Below are 16,416 nucleotides of genomic sequence, written 5' to 3'. Positions count from 1 at the left end.
TCTCTCTCTCTCTTTTTCCCGTTGCAACATCAATCCTCCATATTCCACTGGTTACCTCCCGCGATGACAACCATCAGTGCGACCTCCCCCGCTGACAACCACCTTCGTAACCTTCGCCGACGGTCAAACTCAAACTCAAACAACCACCACCACCATCCCATCACATGCAGACACACAAAACACACATACATTCACTAACAGAGATGCTGGAGATGGAGATCGGATCGAGTTGTGTGTGTGTTCTCTCTGTGTGGGTGTGTGTCGGAGATTGATGCCGTGAAAGCAGACCCGTCGTGAGGGGGTTCAACAGACGAGGTGAGAGGCTGGTGATGATCGCCGGAGAGACAACTGAGTAGGTGGTGGTGAATGATGATGGTGGGGTTCATCGGAGCTGGGTCGTGACTCGTGAAGAGAAGAGAAGAGAAGAGAAGAGAGATAGTTTAGAGTTATTTACTTATTTGGTCCTTAAAAATTAGAGGGTTTTACAAAAATTAGAAAAAGACAAAAAAGTCAAATCAGAAATAAATTAATAAAACGGTAAAAATTGTAAAACGACGAACTGCCCTTAATTCTAATGGATATTTTTTATGACCATTAGAGTGAGGGGCTAATTTGCTACAAATGATGTATGCTAAGTCCTAATCTGTAATAAATAAAATTTAGGGACCAATTTTGTAAAAAAATCAAACCACACGAACCAAATCCTTAATCCATTTTATTTCATTAGTTGTTTTGAATATTTTAATAAAATAATTAATTGTGTAATCATTAAAATAATACAAAAAAATTAATGGAAAAGTCTAAAAAACCACAATGGATTATAGTGTTTGGGATAAATAAGTACTTGGACATTTCAAAACCTGTTAAATAATTTATTGGACTTTGTAAAACCTGTTAGATACATTTTTATTATCTATAAAGCTGGTTAATATGGTAAAACAATGAAAAAAATCTGGAAAAAAAACAATGGACTTTTATATTTTAAAGGATTAAGTCCCTAAACATTTTTTGAAGAAAAAAAAACTTACATCTATAAAATATATCAAAAAGTACTTATATTTACAAAAAAAATACTTATATGGCACAACGCTATAGGCCTTATTGTAAAGGCGATTATGCGTCTTGCACCATGACAGACGCTATGACGTGCCATTTTGAACACTGAAATCAAGTGCGTTATTGTGGAGCATATCTCGCAAATTTCTTTTTTTGCTTCTTTTATATTATTTGTGCAACTGTTCAATCTAAAATGTTACTGTAAATTAAATATTATAATATTTTTTATTTTTGGTATAATTTCAAATAATTATTACAATTTAGATATTTTAGGATTTGAAAATAAATATGTAATTTATTTTAGTTTTGATAATACAATATTTTTTTATAATGATAAGTATAAAGTCATTTATTACAGCTTGAATGTGTTTATGAGTTGATTATTTAGTTTATAAAGTTCAAATAGTTCTAAAAATTTATGCGTATGCAGTAGTAACTTTTATATCTGAAATTTAAATAGTTCCATACAGATATTATGCAAAGGTTTTTTTTCTAAAAATTTGGTGATTATTGGTGATGTTCTTTGAAATAACTGAGTCTAAAAATAAGTTGTATTGATATAATTTTTACCTTAAGGGACCGTTTATTAAACACTTATTGAGTAAACACCATTTTTTTATGGAATCAATTACCACAAGAATTAATTAATCAAAGAATATAATCAATTGCATCCTAAATTAGTAGGATTGATTGAATAAGAGGACACGTGTCAATCAAATGAATATAATTGAACCATTGACGTAAATTGTGTCTAGATACGTTCAAATAAGTCTAATTGAATCATTAATGTAAATTGTGTCTAGATACGTTCAAATGAGTCTAATTGAATCATTAATGTAAATTGTGTTTAGATACGTGTTTAGGTGGGAAAATAAGATAACCAACTCACCAGAAGATGACACGTGTCACCTAAGTTACTTATTTATTAGGTGTGTGTGTATATATATATATATATATATATACACACACACACACAACAAATAGAATAAATAAACTCACACACCATCTTTACCTTTGGTAAGACTTGAACCCTTAATTATAATGGTGCTCATACTAGGTCAGATGTATTATTGTGGATATTGTTGGAAAGCTATAGATGAGATGAGTCCATCGTAACACGTTCACAGTCTAATTCAAAGTATAACCAAGACAACCTTATTATCAGTTAATCATGAACAAATGCTGAATAACTGATTCTTAAGCTATCTCGATGTTGGTTCAGTACAAATTTGACATCTTCCAAGAGGGTTCGAAACAATGGTCCATAAAAGCATGATTTCATAGTGGTGTTGTTTGTGGATGTGATTCAAGTTGCATATTCATGGGTTTGAGCCATATACACTTCGACCAACCGAATAGGACCCACATGAATCACGTTTTATATGTGAACTTGTCCATTGAGGATAAATATGAACGGACAAAACATGCCTATTTATGGAAAGAACTCGAGTATTGTGAAAAAAGATTCTTAACGAGCACAAGTGGCTTCTCCTGTTCTCCTGTTCGTCAAAGAGACAACCTGGGGACCCAATTATTTGTGAACGTGTTGTAACTCATACACATATTAATGTTTCCGTCTCTTGCAACACTTTTATTAGCTTGATGCATCACACGAACAAAATAACACGATACAAAAGCCGTACACAATATTTTCATCCATACAGAAAACCGTTAAAAGAAAAACCACACATATGCCAAAGGATCGAGTTGCCCTGCCTCTAAACTACCATTAAATCAGAACCACTTCTTTACCATAACAAGAAACATACCGACAAAAACACCCGATACGTCGATCGCCACTCCCTGCCTCCTTGCGCCGCTCTCCACCCTGACGCCAAACTACAACGAAGATACGCATACCGTCCTTGTTTCTTGTTCTTCGAAACCCTAACAAATTTCATCCGAATACGAGAATTTAGAACCCCTTTTGGCTCATTGATTGATACGTTTTTCGATGATTTAGCGAAGACGTATCGATTATGACATTCGAAGTCGAGAAATGGGAGGAAAATGACAAGGGTTGTGAGGTGGTTAAATAGGGAAAAAGGAAAAGGGTGTTGGAGTGGAAAGTGAAAAGCAAGTAGCAAATAGCATCTTGCAAAGGATATGCGATTGGCACAAGACATAAAGCGAAGCAAATATGGCAATGCATGTTCCTTGTTGGCCACAACTAGATTCTCTTCACTTTTATGCTGCTGTGAATTAAGATTCAGCTTTTTTGTTTTACTTTTCATGATTACGTTCTAATTTTTCCAAATTGGCTCAGCTTTTCGGAACTCTATTAATCCCAACCTGCTGAACCAATAAGTTCAGTTTATAATTAATGTTATATATATATATATATATATATATATATATATATATACTAGAAGGGTACTTGCACAATGCAGCGATATACATCTTGATTTTAATATTTCATTTTATTCTTTATCTCATTTAAAGTTATAGTATGGTATTATGTGATTTCGAAAAAACAATAATGTTTTTATTTTTGAATAAAATATAAATTTGAAGATATCATAAAATTTTGACAAAAATATATCGATATTAATAATGAATTAACTATTTAAAATTTCTAATTTTTGTGTATTTTTTTAATTTAATTTTTCATTATAATTTAATTTTTTATTATAATTTAATTTAGGTTCAGTAACAAAGTAATTTATATTTTATTTAATAATATAATTTTTTTATAAAAATAATAATTAATTATTTTGTTAGAACTCGGTAATTATCCTAATTGTATTTTAGATTTTTTAGATTTTTTATATTTTAAAATGAGATGTTTGTCCTGTATTTGATTATGTTTATCTGCAGTTAGTTACACGAATTCAGATATGGAGCTTTAATAAGTTGTACATACGCACGATCTACTTGTAATCTTGAGTTTTAAGTAATATGCATTAATAAACAGTACTTTACGCATAAAAAATGGTTTTTAAGAGTTTTTGTCAAATGCTTTATAATATAGTATATATATTTGGGATCAAGTGAGACCCACCTGTTTTCGTGAGACCATTTTTTTACACTTGAAACTTCACAGTTTTTTGCCGTGAAGGTTTGTTTTTTTTTTTACTTTCACAACGTTTTGCTGTGAACCCAACACTCTCTCTCTCTCTATACATATATATATATATATATATATATATATGTATAATCGGATTATATAGATATCCCTTCAACATAACATAGGTTAACGAAAGGATCTCGGAGACCCACCAAAGCATGAAAGCGAGGGTCTTTCAGAAAATGGATTCCTATTCGAAAAGAGTGCATAACCGCATGGATAAGCTCACACTAACCCGTCAATTTAGGATCCAATTCGATATTTTCATTGAGAGGTATTGGGAATGAATTGGAATAGAATAATATCGATTGAGACAGAAAAAAATGTCCTCGATTGATTCAAACACTGTACCTATGAGATAGAGGAAGAGGAAAAAACCAAATATTTCACATGGTACTTTTAATCAATTTGATTTATTTCGTACTTCTTGCTTAATGAGAAAATGAGTCCAATTCTAAAGGATCAAAACCGTGGACTTAAGAAATAATATAAAAAAATAAATAAATAAAAATGAAGTAGAAGAACTCATATTCCAAATGAACAAATTCAAACTTAAAAAAAATCTGATTCTCGAATGATTGTATTAAACTAAATGTACGTGTTTTATGTGGGTAAGTTTCAGACATATAAATTTAACTTCTTATCAATTAGTAATCTTAACAAGTAATAGTGATAGGGGCAGATCCAGTAAATAATGGTTGCCGGGCAACAATCGATATTTGCTGACAATGTTTTATTTAATTAACCTGAGCATGCGTTATTCCTTTTATTGCATCGTGTTCTAACTATGCGGAGGTTAATGAAATAAAACATTGTCACCATGCGACTCCATATTATGCCCCAACATAAATTGAATACCTCTCTTTTAAAGTATTTTGTTTCAATTTCAATTTTGGAAAAAGAACTGCATTTAGGATTTTAAGCTTGGAAAAAAAAAAAAAAAACATCTGGTAAAGATAACTGGTATACACGATTTTGTAAGCAACAGTAGATATCGCAAGTGAGAAGCAAAGCAAGTTCAAACTCGCATTTGAAGTCGCCTGTGGAACGGGACACCATGCAAATCAAGTTCAAGTTCAGGTCCACAGTCGCACATAACAATTAACAATTATATGATAATCGAATCCCTCTTTTTTTTTCCTAAAAATTGATGTTCTGGAATTAAAATACCTAAAATAGAAAGTAGAAAAATGTTATTCCTAACCACAAGGGTAGTGTCTGATTGGTTTGAACTTGACTCTAAAAAGTCGAAAGTACCATGAGGTCCGAGGTTCAAATCCAAGGAGAAATAAAAATTCTCTTGTGGCCACGGAGGTTCAAATACGGTGACTCTGGGCTATTTGCAAATCAGGTGGTCGCCCTGGGATTAGTCGGCTCGTATAACAGGTTGAATATCCAGGTTAATTATAAAAAGATGTTATTCCTACATTCTAGAGTAAATTTCTACATTTCTATTTTAGTTAAGTTCGGGTTTGAAGTCACACGTATAGTTAACAATTATACGGTAATCAGGTCCCTCTTTTTTTCTTTTAACAATTAAACTATAGACCAATAAATGTATTTTTTGGAATGAAAATCTCCAAAATAAAAAACAAAAATGTACTTCTTCCATTCTAAAATAAGTGTCTAAAATTCTATTTTATTTTGTCCAAAAATAAGTCAGATTCAAAAATAAGTGCCAACTTTTCTTGAGCCTCTAAAGCTTGACCACCTTTTACACAATTAGGGTCTAGAGGTAAGATGCATACAGACTATTCCAAACCCAATAAATCCTACACAAGTAGGGTCTAAAGGTAAGATGCATACAGACCCTTTCAAACCCAATAAATCCTAAACAAGTAGGGTCTAGAGGTAAGATGCACACAGACCTTTCTAAACCCGATAAACCCTACACATGTAGGGTATGGAGGTACGATACACATAGACCATTCCAAACCCAGTAAATCCTACACAGGTAGTGTCTAGAGTTAGATGTAGACAGAACTTTCTAAACCCAATGTAGGGTTTACATATACCTTTTCAAACCCATAAAATCCTACACAAGTAGGTCCAAAGGTAAGATGTACACAAACCTTTCCAAACCCAGTAAATCCTACACAGGTAGGATCTAGAGGTAAGATGTAATCAGACCTTTCCAAACCCAATAAATCCTACACAGGTAGGATCTAGAGGTAAGATGTAATCAGACATTTCCAAACCTAATAAACCCTACACAGATAGGATCTAACAGTAAGATGTACACAAACTTTTCTATATACAGGTAAGGTCTAAAGGTAAGATGTACACAAACCGTTCCAAACCCAGTAAATCCTACATACAGGTAGGGTCTAAAGGTAATATGTACACAAAACGTTCCAAACCCAAAAAATCCTGTACACAGGTAAGGTCCAAAGGTAAGATATAGACAGATGTTCCAGACCCAATATATCCCACACATGTAAGGTCCAAGGTTCAGATGTACATATAGACCGTTCCAAACCGAGTAAATCCTACACAGGTAAGATGTAAACAAACTTTTCCAAACCCACTAAATCCTACACAGATATGGTCTAAAGACAAGATGTACATAGACTTTTCTTCAGCTCTAATTGATAATGCTGTAATAAACTGAAAGTCTGAAAGTTGTAATAAACTCTAAATGGAGTATTTGATTTGCATAACACAAGCAGTGCAAGTTACCAGTTAGTTCAATTCTGACTTAAAACATAAGAAAAAGAAGAGTTACAAAGGAACCACCAAACCTCCATCTATATAACTTAGATTTTTCAAAGAAAACAAGATTAACTTCCATTATTAAAGATTAGTTATTTCATATGTTATCAACAACCCCTTCAACAGATCAGGTCAACCAGAGGTTGTGGGTTCAAGTCTCACCCTTTCTTAAAAAATGGGCTTTCTTCCTAAATCTCGTTGAGCCACCGATCCCCCCATGACATACGACGGATGTTGTTAGGCTATTATTAAACCCTGTGTGCTTCATAAAAACTGCATAAAAACTCGAATCATTTCATTGCCTGTAACTCATACTACCGACTTTACCTGAAAACAATGGCTTCTCTTTCAAACTTGTGGTTGAAAGTGAGTCGGAGGTTGTAGATTGACCCTCGTTTGACGAACTCGGTCTTGCCCAGATCTTGATGTGCCCTTCTCGACATACGGTTAGCACTGACTCGTGAGTGAATATCAAACCAGAGAGAGGTTCAGTGTGGACACGATGAACTACTAAAGGAGAGAGCTTTGGAACGTCACGCATGCTTGGTGCAGGTCGCAAAGTACCAAGTGGGCATGCGGTGTCCCAATGAGCCGACTGGCTCCCGGTGCTCATTGTTGGGGACCCACCATGAGCCCGACGCATTGGCACTACGAGTTCATCCATTTCAAGATCCCACAAGAGTACTTGGGTGTCCTGCACATATGTAATCTGTAAGCACAATCCAATTGCAACATATACTCCCGCTCAAAATAAATATCCACATAAAAATGCATACAGTTTTAGAAATTTGTAATTATTACACTTCTCAATTAGCCAGTAAATGACAATTTTATCCATAATGATGAAGGGAGTAAATAATTATTCGTTTCATAATTAAGGTAGAATTGGAAAGTAGACAAGTGGACTCTTATTTTGGGATAAATCAAAACAAAAATGTGAACACTTATTTTGGATGAGAGCATTTAGTTGCAGCTTAACCAAGGGTCTGTTTGTTAGCAGCTTAATGAACTTAATGGAACTCACAATTTATTCGGTTAGTTATACATGACTGTTTGGAAGTGGCTTAATCAGTAAGCTTTTAAAGGGGAGCTTTATACAGAAAGCAAAGTTTCTTCTGAACCTGCCCCTTCCAATTAAAAGAACACACTCCTTTCTTCTATGAAAAAACCTCCCCAACAAAACCATTTCCAATCTATACAGACAGATTAATTCACACAGATAGCTTTATCCATATGGAACTTAATGGAAAACCAACCAAACAACACCTAAGACAACTTTAATACTCCCTCCGTCCAAAAATAGATGTCCACGATGAAAAAAGGCACAATTTTAGAAATGTGTAATTATTAGTATTACACTTTCTAATCAACTTGCTAAACCTTACCCTTAATAAGTAGGGTTGGGAAGTAGTTACTTACATTTGAAAGTGGACATTATTCAGGACAAATTAAAATAGAAATGTGGACACTTATTTTAGGATGGAGGGAATAGGATACGTAAAATCATCTCATGAGATATTTGATGTAGAATTATTAACTCGTTGAACCATAGTACTCGACGTTTTCTTGCAAACAACGTAAAAAACCACCATCTTGCAAAAATGTAAAATAAAAACTTTGCAAGAATGAGCAATTTTCATCAGAAACTGTCGATAACAGTACTACCTTTCTTTTTTGTATTTACATCTCCATATTATGCCCAAACACGCACATTTTTGCCACACAATCATTTTTTCCCATTCTGTAAGAATAATGGATGGTTTAGAGCAAAACGTCAAGCAGGATGGTTCACAAAGTCAAGCACTCATTTTGAAATAATAAGTATAAGCATATCTGATGCATCCGAGTAACATTAGAACTCAAATCCACGATAGAAAGATCAATAAGAACATCCTCTAGTTTACCTGACCAACAGAACCAAATCGATATACGACATTTTCCGCAGTGCCATCTGTATTTGGGGCAGACCAATATGAATCAAATGCGACCCCACTGACCTGTAACCCCATTAGAATATCAGGAATGGTGAAAGACCACCAAAAAAGTAGAAGAATCGCTCATTATTAGTGAAAAACACTTACCCATGAGCTATGTCCTTCACCCCATGCTACTATTTTCCGTTCTTCCATACTCCAAACTTGAACCAGGTCATCTTCGCCTCCAGTCAATATATATTTTCCATCCATGCTGTCATTTCAATAGTTCAATTACACTTGTTTTTTTAAGAAGGGCTAGTAACAGAATCACAAGGAGGAAAGATAAAAGAAGAACCCAATAAACTTATCATTCAGGAAATAAAGAAATTTTGTACAAAGAGGAAGGCATTGGCATTAATTAGGAAGATAAAACAAATTTATCCATGTTAGAGAATCTGTTCAACCATAAAAAGTAAACAAAACAAGGGATGAAATGAAACAATAATCTTTTATCAGGAGTTTAAAAAAATTAAGAGTCAACGGAAGGAGCTTTTCACCTCCAGGTGCAACATAATAAAGCACCATAATAGCTTTTGCCTCCACATATAAGTTGTTCAGTTTTGAAGTCAAAGACTCGTAGATAACCTACAACCAATGATTGAACTCAACAGCTGGTACTTTAGAAGAATAAAAAATAACACAAGAGTATCAGCAAAAAATAAAAGATGTTATTATATACCATCCCTTCCGACAGTTGCTATATAGGCTCCATCACTTGAAAATGCAATACTATTTATCGAACCTTGGCATATATGCCATCTAGCAATTGGATTCTGCAAAAAAGAATAAGGTTTAACTTTAAAAATCGTGTAAACCCTCATTGACTTGGAATCAAAAGGGTATATAAGAAACAAGCCAAATAAGTGCAAGAATGGCATGATTCATGTATCCACATATTATGGATTTAAACCAGCTTCTAGTTGTGGTTTAGGATGATATGATCATTGTGCAGGCCATCTGATTGTGTTATTAACTGATAAACAACTTATTTATAGCACCACAAAGAAAAAAAAAGGAAAAAAGAACTAACTCCTTCCCTCAAATTGTTTACAGTTGAAGATCAATCTGTACTTTAAATCGTAGAGCTGTGTTGAATTTCCTAAGCATTCATATTAGCCTCAAGATTTCACCATCATTAAATACAACCAGATAGAAAATTCAAATGCATGTCAATCGGTACCTTACTGTAGCGGGCGTGCGAAACAGAAAATTGACTTTGATCCTTGATTATTGGGAATGAAGGATCGCCTGAACCATCTTTGCTCTGGAAGATACGGGAATATTAATAAATATATGAATAACTTGCCACCAGCCACCACATTAATTAGTGTAGAAGTTATAGCAGACAGTGACAGATTATTCTATGACTTGCCTTTTCATATACATACATATTTCCATCTGCATGTGCAACAACGAAAGTTCCATCACCATTAGGGACCCATGCAATACTAGTACAACGACTGTTGAAAGCAAGAAGGCTATTTGATCAGATAATGTAAAAGAGCAGACTACCATCAAAATACCTTTAATATCATAAGGAGTAATAAATATAATCCACTAGCATTTAATGGCAGCAAAACAATATCACATTGCTTGTAGAAAACAAGTGCCAATATTAACTCAGTTTCATAAAAGTAATCCACTACCATCTTTAATTTGTTGATTACACTTCATTCTATTCAAAATCTGATACTGAACCTGGTAGAGATAATAAGTTTTGCATAAGTCTTTATGTCCGAGTATATGTTAAATTAAAGATTACTTAATTGTTTTAGCTACTTAAAGTTTCAATCTTTGTTTCCCACGCTTCTTTCGAAATATTTGGTGATTGGCTCTATGTAAGGGCATACTTTATTGCGACTTTTCAGATGAGAGTTTTTATTCAGATCCTCAAGCGTTACTGTATACGTGATACCTAGTTTCTCCTCTTAGTCCACAAGTTTGTCTCTTTTATGGATTTACACTCTTGAAATTGCAACCCTGCGCCATTTTGACTGCAAAACTCAAAGGCTTTTAGTCATTTTCATTTGATCTCTAAGGTGAAAGTGAATCTCAACTTAGTAGTATGATTCAATATGAACCAGGCATTATAGCATCAACTTCTGCCCCTCGCTGCTATGCATCGAATTTCAATTGTATCACTTTTTTTGCAATTCTAAATCTATATATTTCCGTTTGAACCCACAGAACAGTAAGATTTATGTCACAATACTGAATATACTGAGCTACAAAGGAGAAGCAGATAATCATTAGTAAGGGATCACACATTAAATGATGGAGAAAATTATCTGCCACAATTGGTACATTTATAATGTATCAAACAGGTACCAATATTCGATCTTTATTAATTATCACAGCTTGATGCTAATAATTCCGAAGCCTATCAGCAGTATATGGAAGTCAGCACCTTTTTGCGTGGAGGAAATATATATTAAACTGAATCCAATTATAGATGCTTTAACTTTATCAACTAACAAGCATAGCAAAATATGCCGCATATAAAATATCACAACATGACATTTACAAAGGGAGGCTAGTATGTTGTAAGCTATTGAAGCCAACACAAAACACTGAGGTTCAATTACAATATTTTGCATGTCAAGAAGAAATTAGAAAAAAACTGTATTTAACGTACATCATGCACTCAGGAAAGTAACTAAGCAGCTGGATGCTTACAGGGAAAAAAAATACATTTGGGTATATGAAATGGCACATTTCAATGGAAAGTGTAGAGAAGACTGAGATTTTAGCTACACATAGAACTCCAGAGAATTAAGTTCATGACTTGCCTGTTATTGACACAGCCATCTTTGTTATAATGCTGGCCTCCAACAAGCTTTTTCCCACCATCTTGTAATTGTTGTCTTAATGATACTGAATAAACTACAAAATTCACAACACATGTAACATATAACAAAAACTGACGCCAGTTATTATAATTTTCTTTTGAAGAAAAAGAATACCATCTCCACAATTCAACCCAATGAGCAAATCATGTCCATCTTTAGCATCTGGATCAAAAGCATGGGAAATGGGATTTGACGTACTAAAATGTATAGACTTTATAGGATCCTGCATAGGACATTAGAGCCTCTTACAATCCAATTTCACTTAACTAATGAAATTCATTTGTATGTACCCAAAAGAAAAACACAAATGGCAGGTTGCAACCATGTTGAAGAATAGTACCTTATCCTGAGAATTCAAATCACTAATGAAAATTGCATCCCCAACGTTGAATATCAAGTAAGTTCCCTTCCCATCAAAGTTCGAGTTTGGTGTATAATTATTAGTATATGAAGTACCCAATGATCCGACTTTAGTTATCCCACTCGAAGACTTGCTCCCACCATTCCCTCCAACAAAACTAAGTGCTCTACTCCCATTGCCACCACCTAAGAACTTCGCTGCAGCTGATCTTACGCCGCTACCAACGCCTACACTTGAAGAAGATGACGACAGAGCATGCACAGGTTTATCCTTAAGATGAGCTAGAGTGACCTGGCAATCATATCATGAACAAAATTCAAGTTTCATGCAAGTTAAAATAAAGAAACTTACGACAAGCAGTTTAGAACTTATTTGACATCCTAGATATCCAACTGAGAAATAAAACTTTCATATTTAAATTTGTGCAAGGATAGGAAAGGAGGAAGACTAAGTCCGCAGCCAAGGGGGGACCTAAGTGCAGTCTTTGCTGCCGCATGATAACATGGATTTTTTAGTCTTTAAGATAAAACAAGAATCGAAGTCACGTTATATTTGTGAAATAAGAACTTAGAACCCAATTGTTTTGTTTACAAAAGAGAATGGCCAAGATATGTTGTCCAAAGATCATTTATTCCTTGTCCCAAAAACATTAATATATTGTTGATTTTGAAATAAAAACATGCTGATTTTCATGTTCTAGTTGACACAAGCATTTTACGTTTTGCAATCCAGAATGCCATTTTATTTCTTAATAGTTAATGTAATGGAGGCGAACTTGAAATGGATCATGGTAAAAGACTTGTTTCAATGAATCTTTTAGTCAAAATTAAATTTTAGTTCAATTGGATGGATTTATATTTAATCTGTGAAAGTGACACCAAAAGTCCAAAAAACTAGTTTCCACCCCTCCTGTCCAGCTGTTCATCTCTGATATACTGTTATAGGTATCCTGTCCTTACTCACATGATCTTATTAGATCATACCTATGAAATCATATTTTCTGATTAAAAAGTTCATAAAAATTGCCCCTGGCAAATGGACAATAAAGTAGTAAAGTACAAAACTTGCGGGGAGAGCTAGAGAGAGCAAAAATAAAACTGAAAAAACTACCATCAGTCACCACCACCGACAAGCATCTTATCCCAAACTAGCTGGGTCTGGGTAGGCTAAAAAACAAAACCAAAATAAATTATGAAGTAGTGAAAGCAGAAGGAAAAAAATAAGAGGCAAGACCCCTAGGTTATGGGAGATGAATGGTGTGTCATGCATTACTATGATCCTATCAAATATACTCCACTAATAGAAAACTATCTTCACTGCTTCCCCCATGACAAACCAATCAGAGGTTAAGGGTCCCTTGCTAAAGAGAGTAATATGACGGTAGCAGTTCCCGTATATTAAAACTAAAAAGGGGGTCCAGGCTGGCAGTAAAGGCTCAAATAGATTACAGAACAAAATCCATCTCAAAACTAGCATTTCTGCTAGCATCTTGGGTACATATTGTCTGTTTGTATCCCAATCCCATTATCGTAACATGTCTTTACATTTCAGCTTCAACGAAACTTGTTACTCCAGAAGCTTCTAGTCATCTCCTCCACCATGCTCTTGTTCTACAACTAACATCCATAGTAAATTCATCATCCTACTGCAAAAATTGAGCCTAAATCACAAGAATATCTCATGATTGCATGCATGTTGAAGACTACAAGTTGGCAACTCATGGGCAATGACTTGGTTAAGAGAATCCACCAGTTGTTGTAGCAAACACTAGTCTTTGTAGGGAAATAGTCATTTATGGACCCAAATATGCTGCTGCCTGGATATGCTAATTGCATCTTGCTTCCCGCCATAACCACTAATATTGAACTTGAGATAACAAGTACTTCACTAACATCCTTGGCAATTTCATCATCCTTTGGCCTTTTGTACCACCTTATTCACTACCAAGTATGTATACTTTAGTGTCTCCTTTATTTTCTCTAACCAACTCCTTTGCCAACCCCTAAATGCACCTAGACTCGACCCTCAAATCCAATCATCTTAACTAGTTACAATATCATGGGGACAATAACTCGAACAGATTCATCCATTGTTTTCACTCTTCCTGTATTTTCCCTAACAGCGATAATAGATAATTCTGCCAAGTCAAGTGCCACGTGTTTTACTGAACTAATGCAACTGAACCAACGAATCAATCTCATTTAGAAACCAACAGTCTAAACATAAATAATGCTATTCCATTATAACTACTTTGTGCATTCATCATCAAACAGATAAAAAATTGCATTATTGAAATGAACTCATTGAAACTCAAACTTCGAGCATGATCTATTAGCTTTATAATTAATTACTCGCTCACATAGATTTTGATTTTTGACATAAAACCTAGTACTTTCAACTACACCCATCTATCTTTACCCCAGTACCATTGAAAAACTAATACTTTCCATGTAAATAGTTGATATTGATTTTGTTGCTGATACACCATCAACATTATTCAAATCATAATACTTCCTTTATTTATTAGAATCCATGACTTCGAAGTTGAAAAATAACCCTTAAGATTTTCCAAAGTCAAACAGCAATTCTTGTTTCTTTTCTTTTTGGAGTGGATATGAACTAATAAGAATCTATGTATGGAATGAAGTTGATCATCTAAATCGTCACCAAATCACATACATAAACAATCCAAAAACTCATCAATTTTAAGCTCCATCCAACATTCCCCAACAGTGAATTTAGATAAAGTACAATTGACAAAAAGAAGATATTTATCACAATTAGGGTCAATTCAAGAACCCTAAAACATTACCTGAGTAACAGACTTGCCATGGGCGTAGTGAAGGAGACCAGCGGGATGAGTTTTCTCATACTTGAGTTTATACCTTCCTTCTGGAGTCTTGAAATACGTCTTCAAACCCGGTGCTTGTTGTCCGCCGCTGCCGGCAGCGTTGTTGGTGCCTGTTGTTGACGACGAAGACATCATTGAATTAGGGTTGGACGCACTGATCATCGCCACCGATCAGATAATTAGCTAGTGTTATGTACAGTAAATTTTGTACAAGAAAACACAAGAAGAAATTAGATCAAAGCACATTGTTAAAGCTAGGGTTTACGGGTGTTTTCCCTGTGGTCTCAAAAAGGTTTTTCCGATGATGATGATGATGATGATCGGATTAGTTGGTCTCTGTGGCCTCTTAATACTGCACAAATCGAATTTGGCGATGGAAATCAATGGGAAAATTGAAGTGAAAACTGTCGTAGGCAACAGGGACAGCTCTGTTCGTGATCAAATCTGGTGGTGCTCTCACACAAATTTCTCAGAGAAAAAAGAAAAAGCTTTTTTGCTTTTACTTTTTTTTTTTTTTTTTTTTTTTTTTTTTTTGCTCAATCCGATTTATAAGGAAAATTTCGGGGAGGATGCTCTCCCCTTTCCTAAATCCATGACTGTCATTCCAAATCAGATATTCTCAAATAATATCATATAATATTTCTCTTAGAATAAATAATCAAATACAGTTTTAAAAAGCATAAATTGCATGCTTTTAAAACTTTTATTTTGATATTTAAGATGTAAAGTTTTAAACATTTAAGTATCCAGGTAACTTGTTGAAGCATTAAACGGTTATCATGCTGATATAGCGAGTGATGTGGTATCCAACTCGGTATTGTTTGCTGACGTGGTTAGTGACATGAATTTTTTTAATCTAAAATTAGTCTTCAACCAGTTATCCGGGTACTTAAATGTTTAAAACTTTTTATTTTAGGTACCAAAATGAAAGTTTTAAAAATAATTATCTAAAATAAGTTCAAGTTAAAATACGTTACTTTTTCATGTAATTTGTCTTTTTAGAAGGGCTGGATTTCAACCTTCCAATGAGAATGAAAATTATGTTGAGAAAGATAATAAATGATCTTCATTCTTGAATCAATTATAATTAAAGATCAACAGTAATGAAAAGCATCGAGATGCACCTGATTAATCCTCGTAGGGGTGGGATTAAAAGTGATCAAAGGTTCATATCTCTTCTTATGTTTCTCGTCTTAACTTCTATTCTTACATGATCCTTGACGTTTTAGAAATATTTAATTATTACACTTTTAATTAACTGAAAGACAAATTTTAACCTTGGTAATAAAAATAGGAATCTTAACAACAAGGGTGGTGTGAGATTGGTTTAAGCTTGGTTTCCAAATGTCAAAAATGTCTGGATGTCTCAAGTTCAAATCCAATGAGGAACAAAAATTCCCCGATGGTCATGGAAGTTCAGATGCGGTGACTCCAGTCTACCCACAAAGCCAATGAGCAACCGGTCCTTCGTTAAAAAAATAAGATTTTTTATTTTATTTTTTTAATGATATATATTTTTAATACATTATAAAATTTACAATTGG

The 16,416-nt window shown here is 34.1% G+C and overlaps 1 protein-coding gene across 5 annotated transcripts; it reads right to left on the bottom strand.

Moving 5' to 3' along the window:
* Positions 1-6,755: 6,755 nt before the first annotated feature.
* Positions 6,756-15,306, bottom strand: LOC112519795 (dystrophia myotonica WD repeat-containing protein-like). 5 transcript variants are annotated; one of them, XM_025128064.1, is made up of 12 exons: positions 15,117-15,306; positions 14,834-15,026; positions 12,001-12,312; positions 11,775-11,883; positions 11,601-11,694; positions 10,184-10,271; positions 9,992-10,075; positions 9,491-9,584; positions 9,309-9,396; positions 8,917-9,022; positions 8,740-8,832; positions 6,756-7,529 (listed from the first exon to the last, which is right to left on the bottom strand). In XM_025128064.1, exons 2-12 carry the CDS (start codon positions 15,005-15,007, stop codon positions 7,131-7,133), a joined length of 1,641 nt encoding a protein of 546 aa, XP_024983832.1. In that variant the 5' UTR covers positions 15,008-15,026; positions 15,117-15,306; the 3' UTR covers positions 6,756-7,130. The 5 variants fall into 5 exon arrangements, with proteins under 5 accessions (XP_024983832.1, XP_024983831.1, XP_024983829.1 ...); XM_025128063.1 differs by having other exon boundaries at positions 15,138-15,306; XM_025128061.1 differs by having other exon boundaries at positions 14,834-15,306.
* Between the last annotated feature and the right edge of the window lie 1,110 nt (positions 15,307-16,416).

This window comes from Cynara cardunculus (genome assembly GCF_001531365.2).
Source record: "Cynara cardunculus var. scolymus isolate 2C chromosome LG 10, CcrdV1, whole genome shotgun sequence".
Lineage (NCBI taxonomy): Eukaryota > Viridiplantae > Streptophyta > Magnoliopsida > Asterales > Asteraceae > Cynara > Cynara cardunculus.
Note: the sequence above shows the minus strand (reverse complement) of the source record. Positions and strands in the feature narration are given on the sequence as shown.

Bases quoted from the DNA above. Each gene is read 5' to 3' on its own strand.
- LOC112519795 (XM_025128061.1), bottom strand. From the start codon at position 15,034: ATGATCAGTGCGTCCAACCCTAATTCAATGATGTCTTCGTCGTCAACA. The intron at 9,397-9,490 runs GTATATAATAAC...CATTGGTTGTAG, and splicing joins AGCAACTGTCGGAAGGGATG to GTTATCTACGAGTCTTTGAC. The intron at 8,833-8,916 runs GTAAGTGTTTTT...ATGGGGTTACAG, and splicing joins GTGAAGGACATAGCTCATGG to GTCAGTGGGGTCGCATTTGA.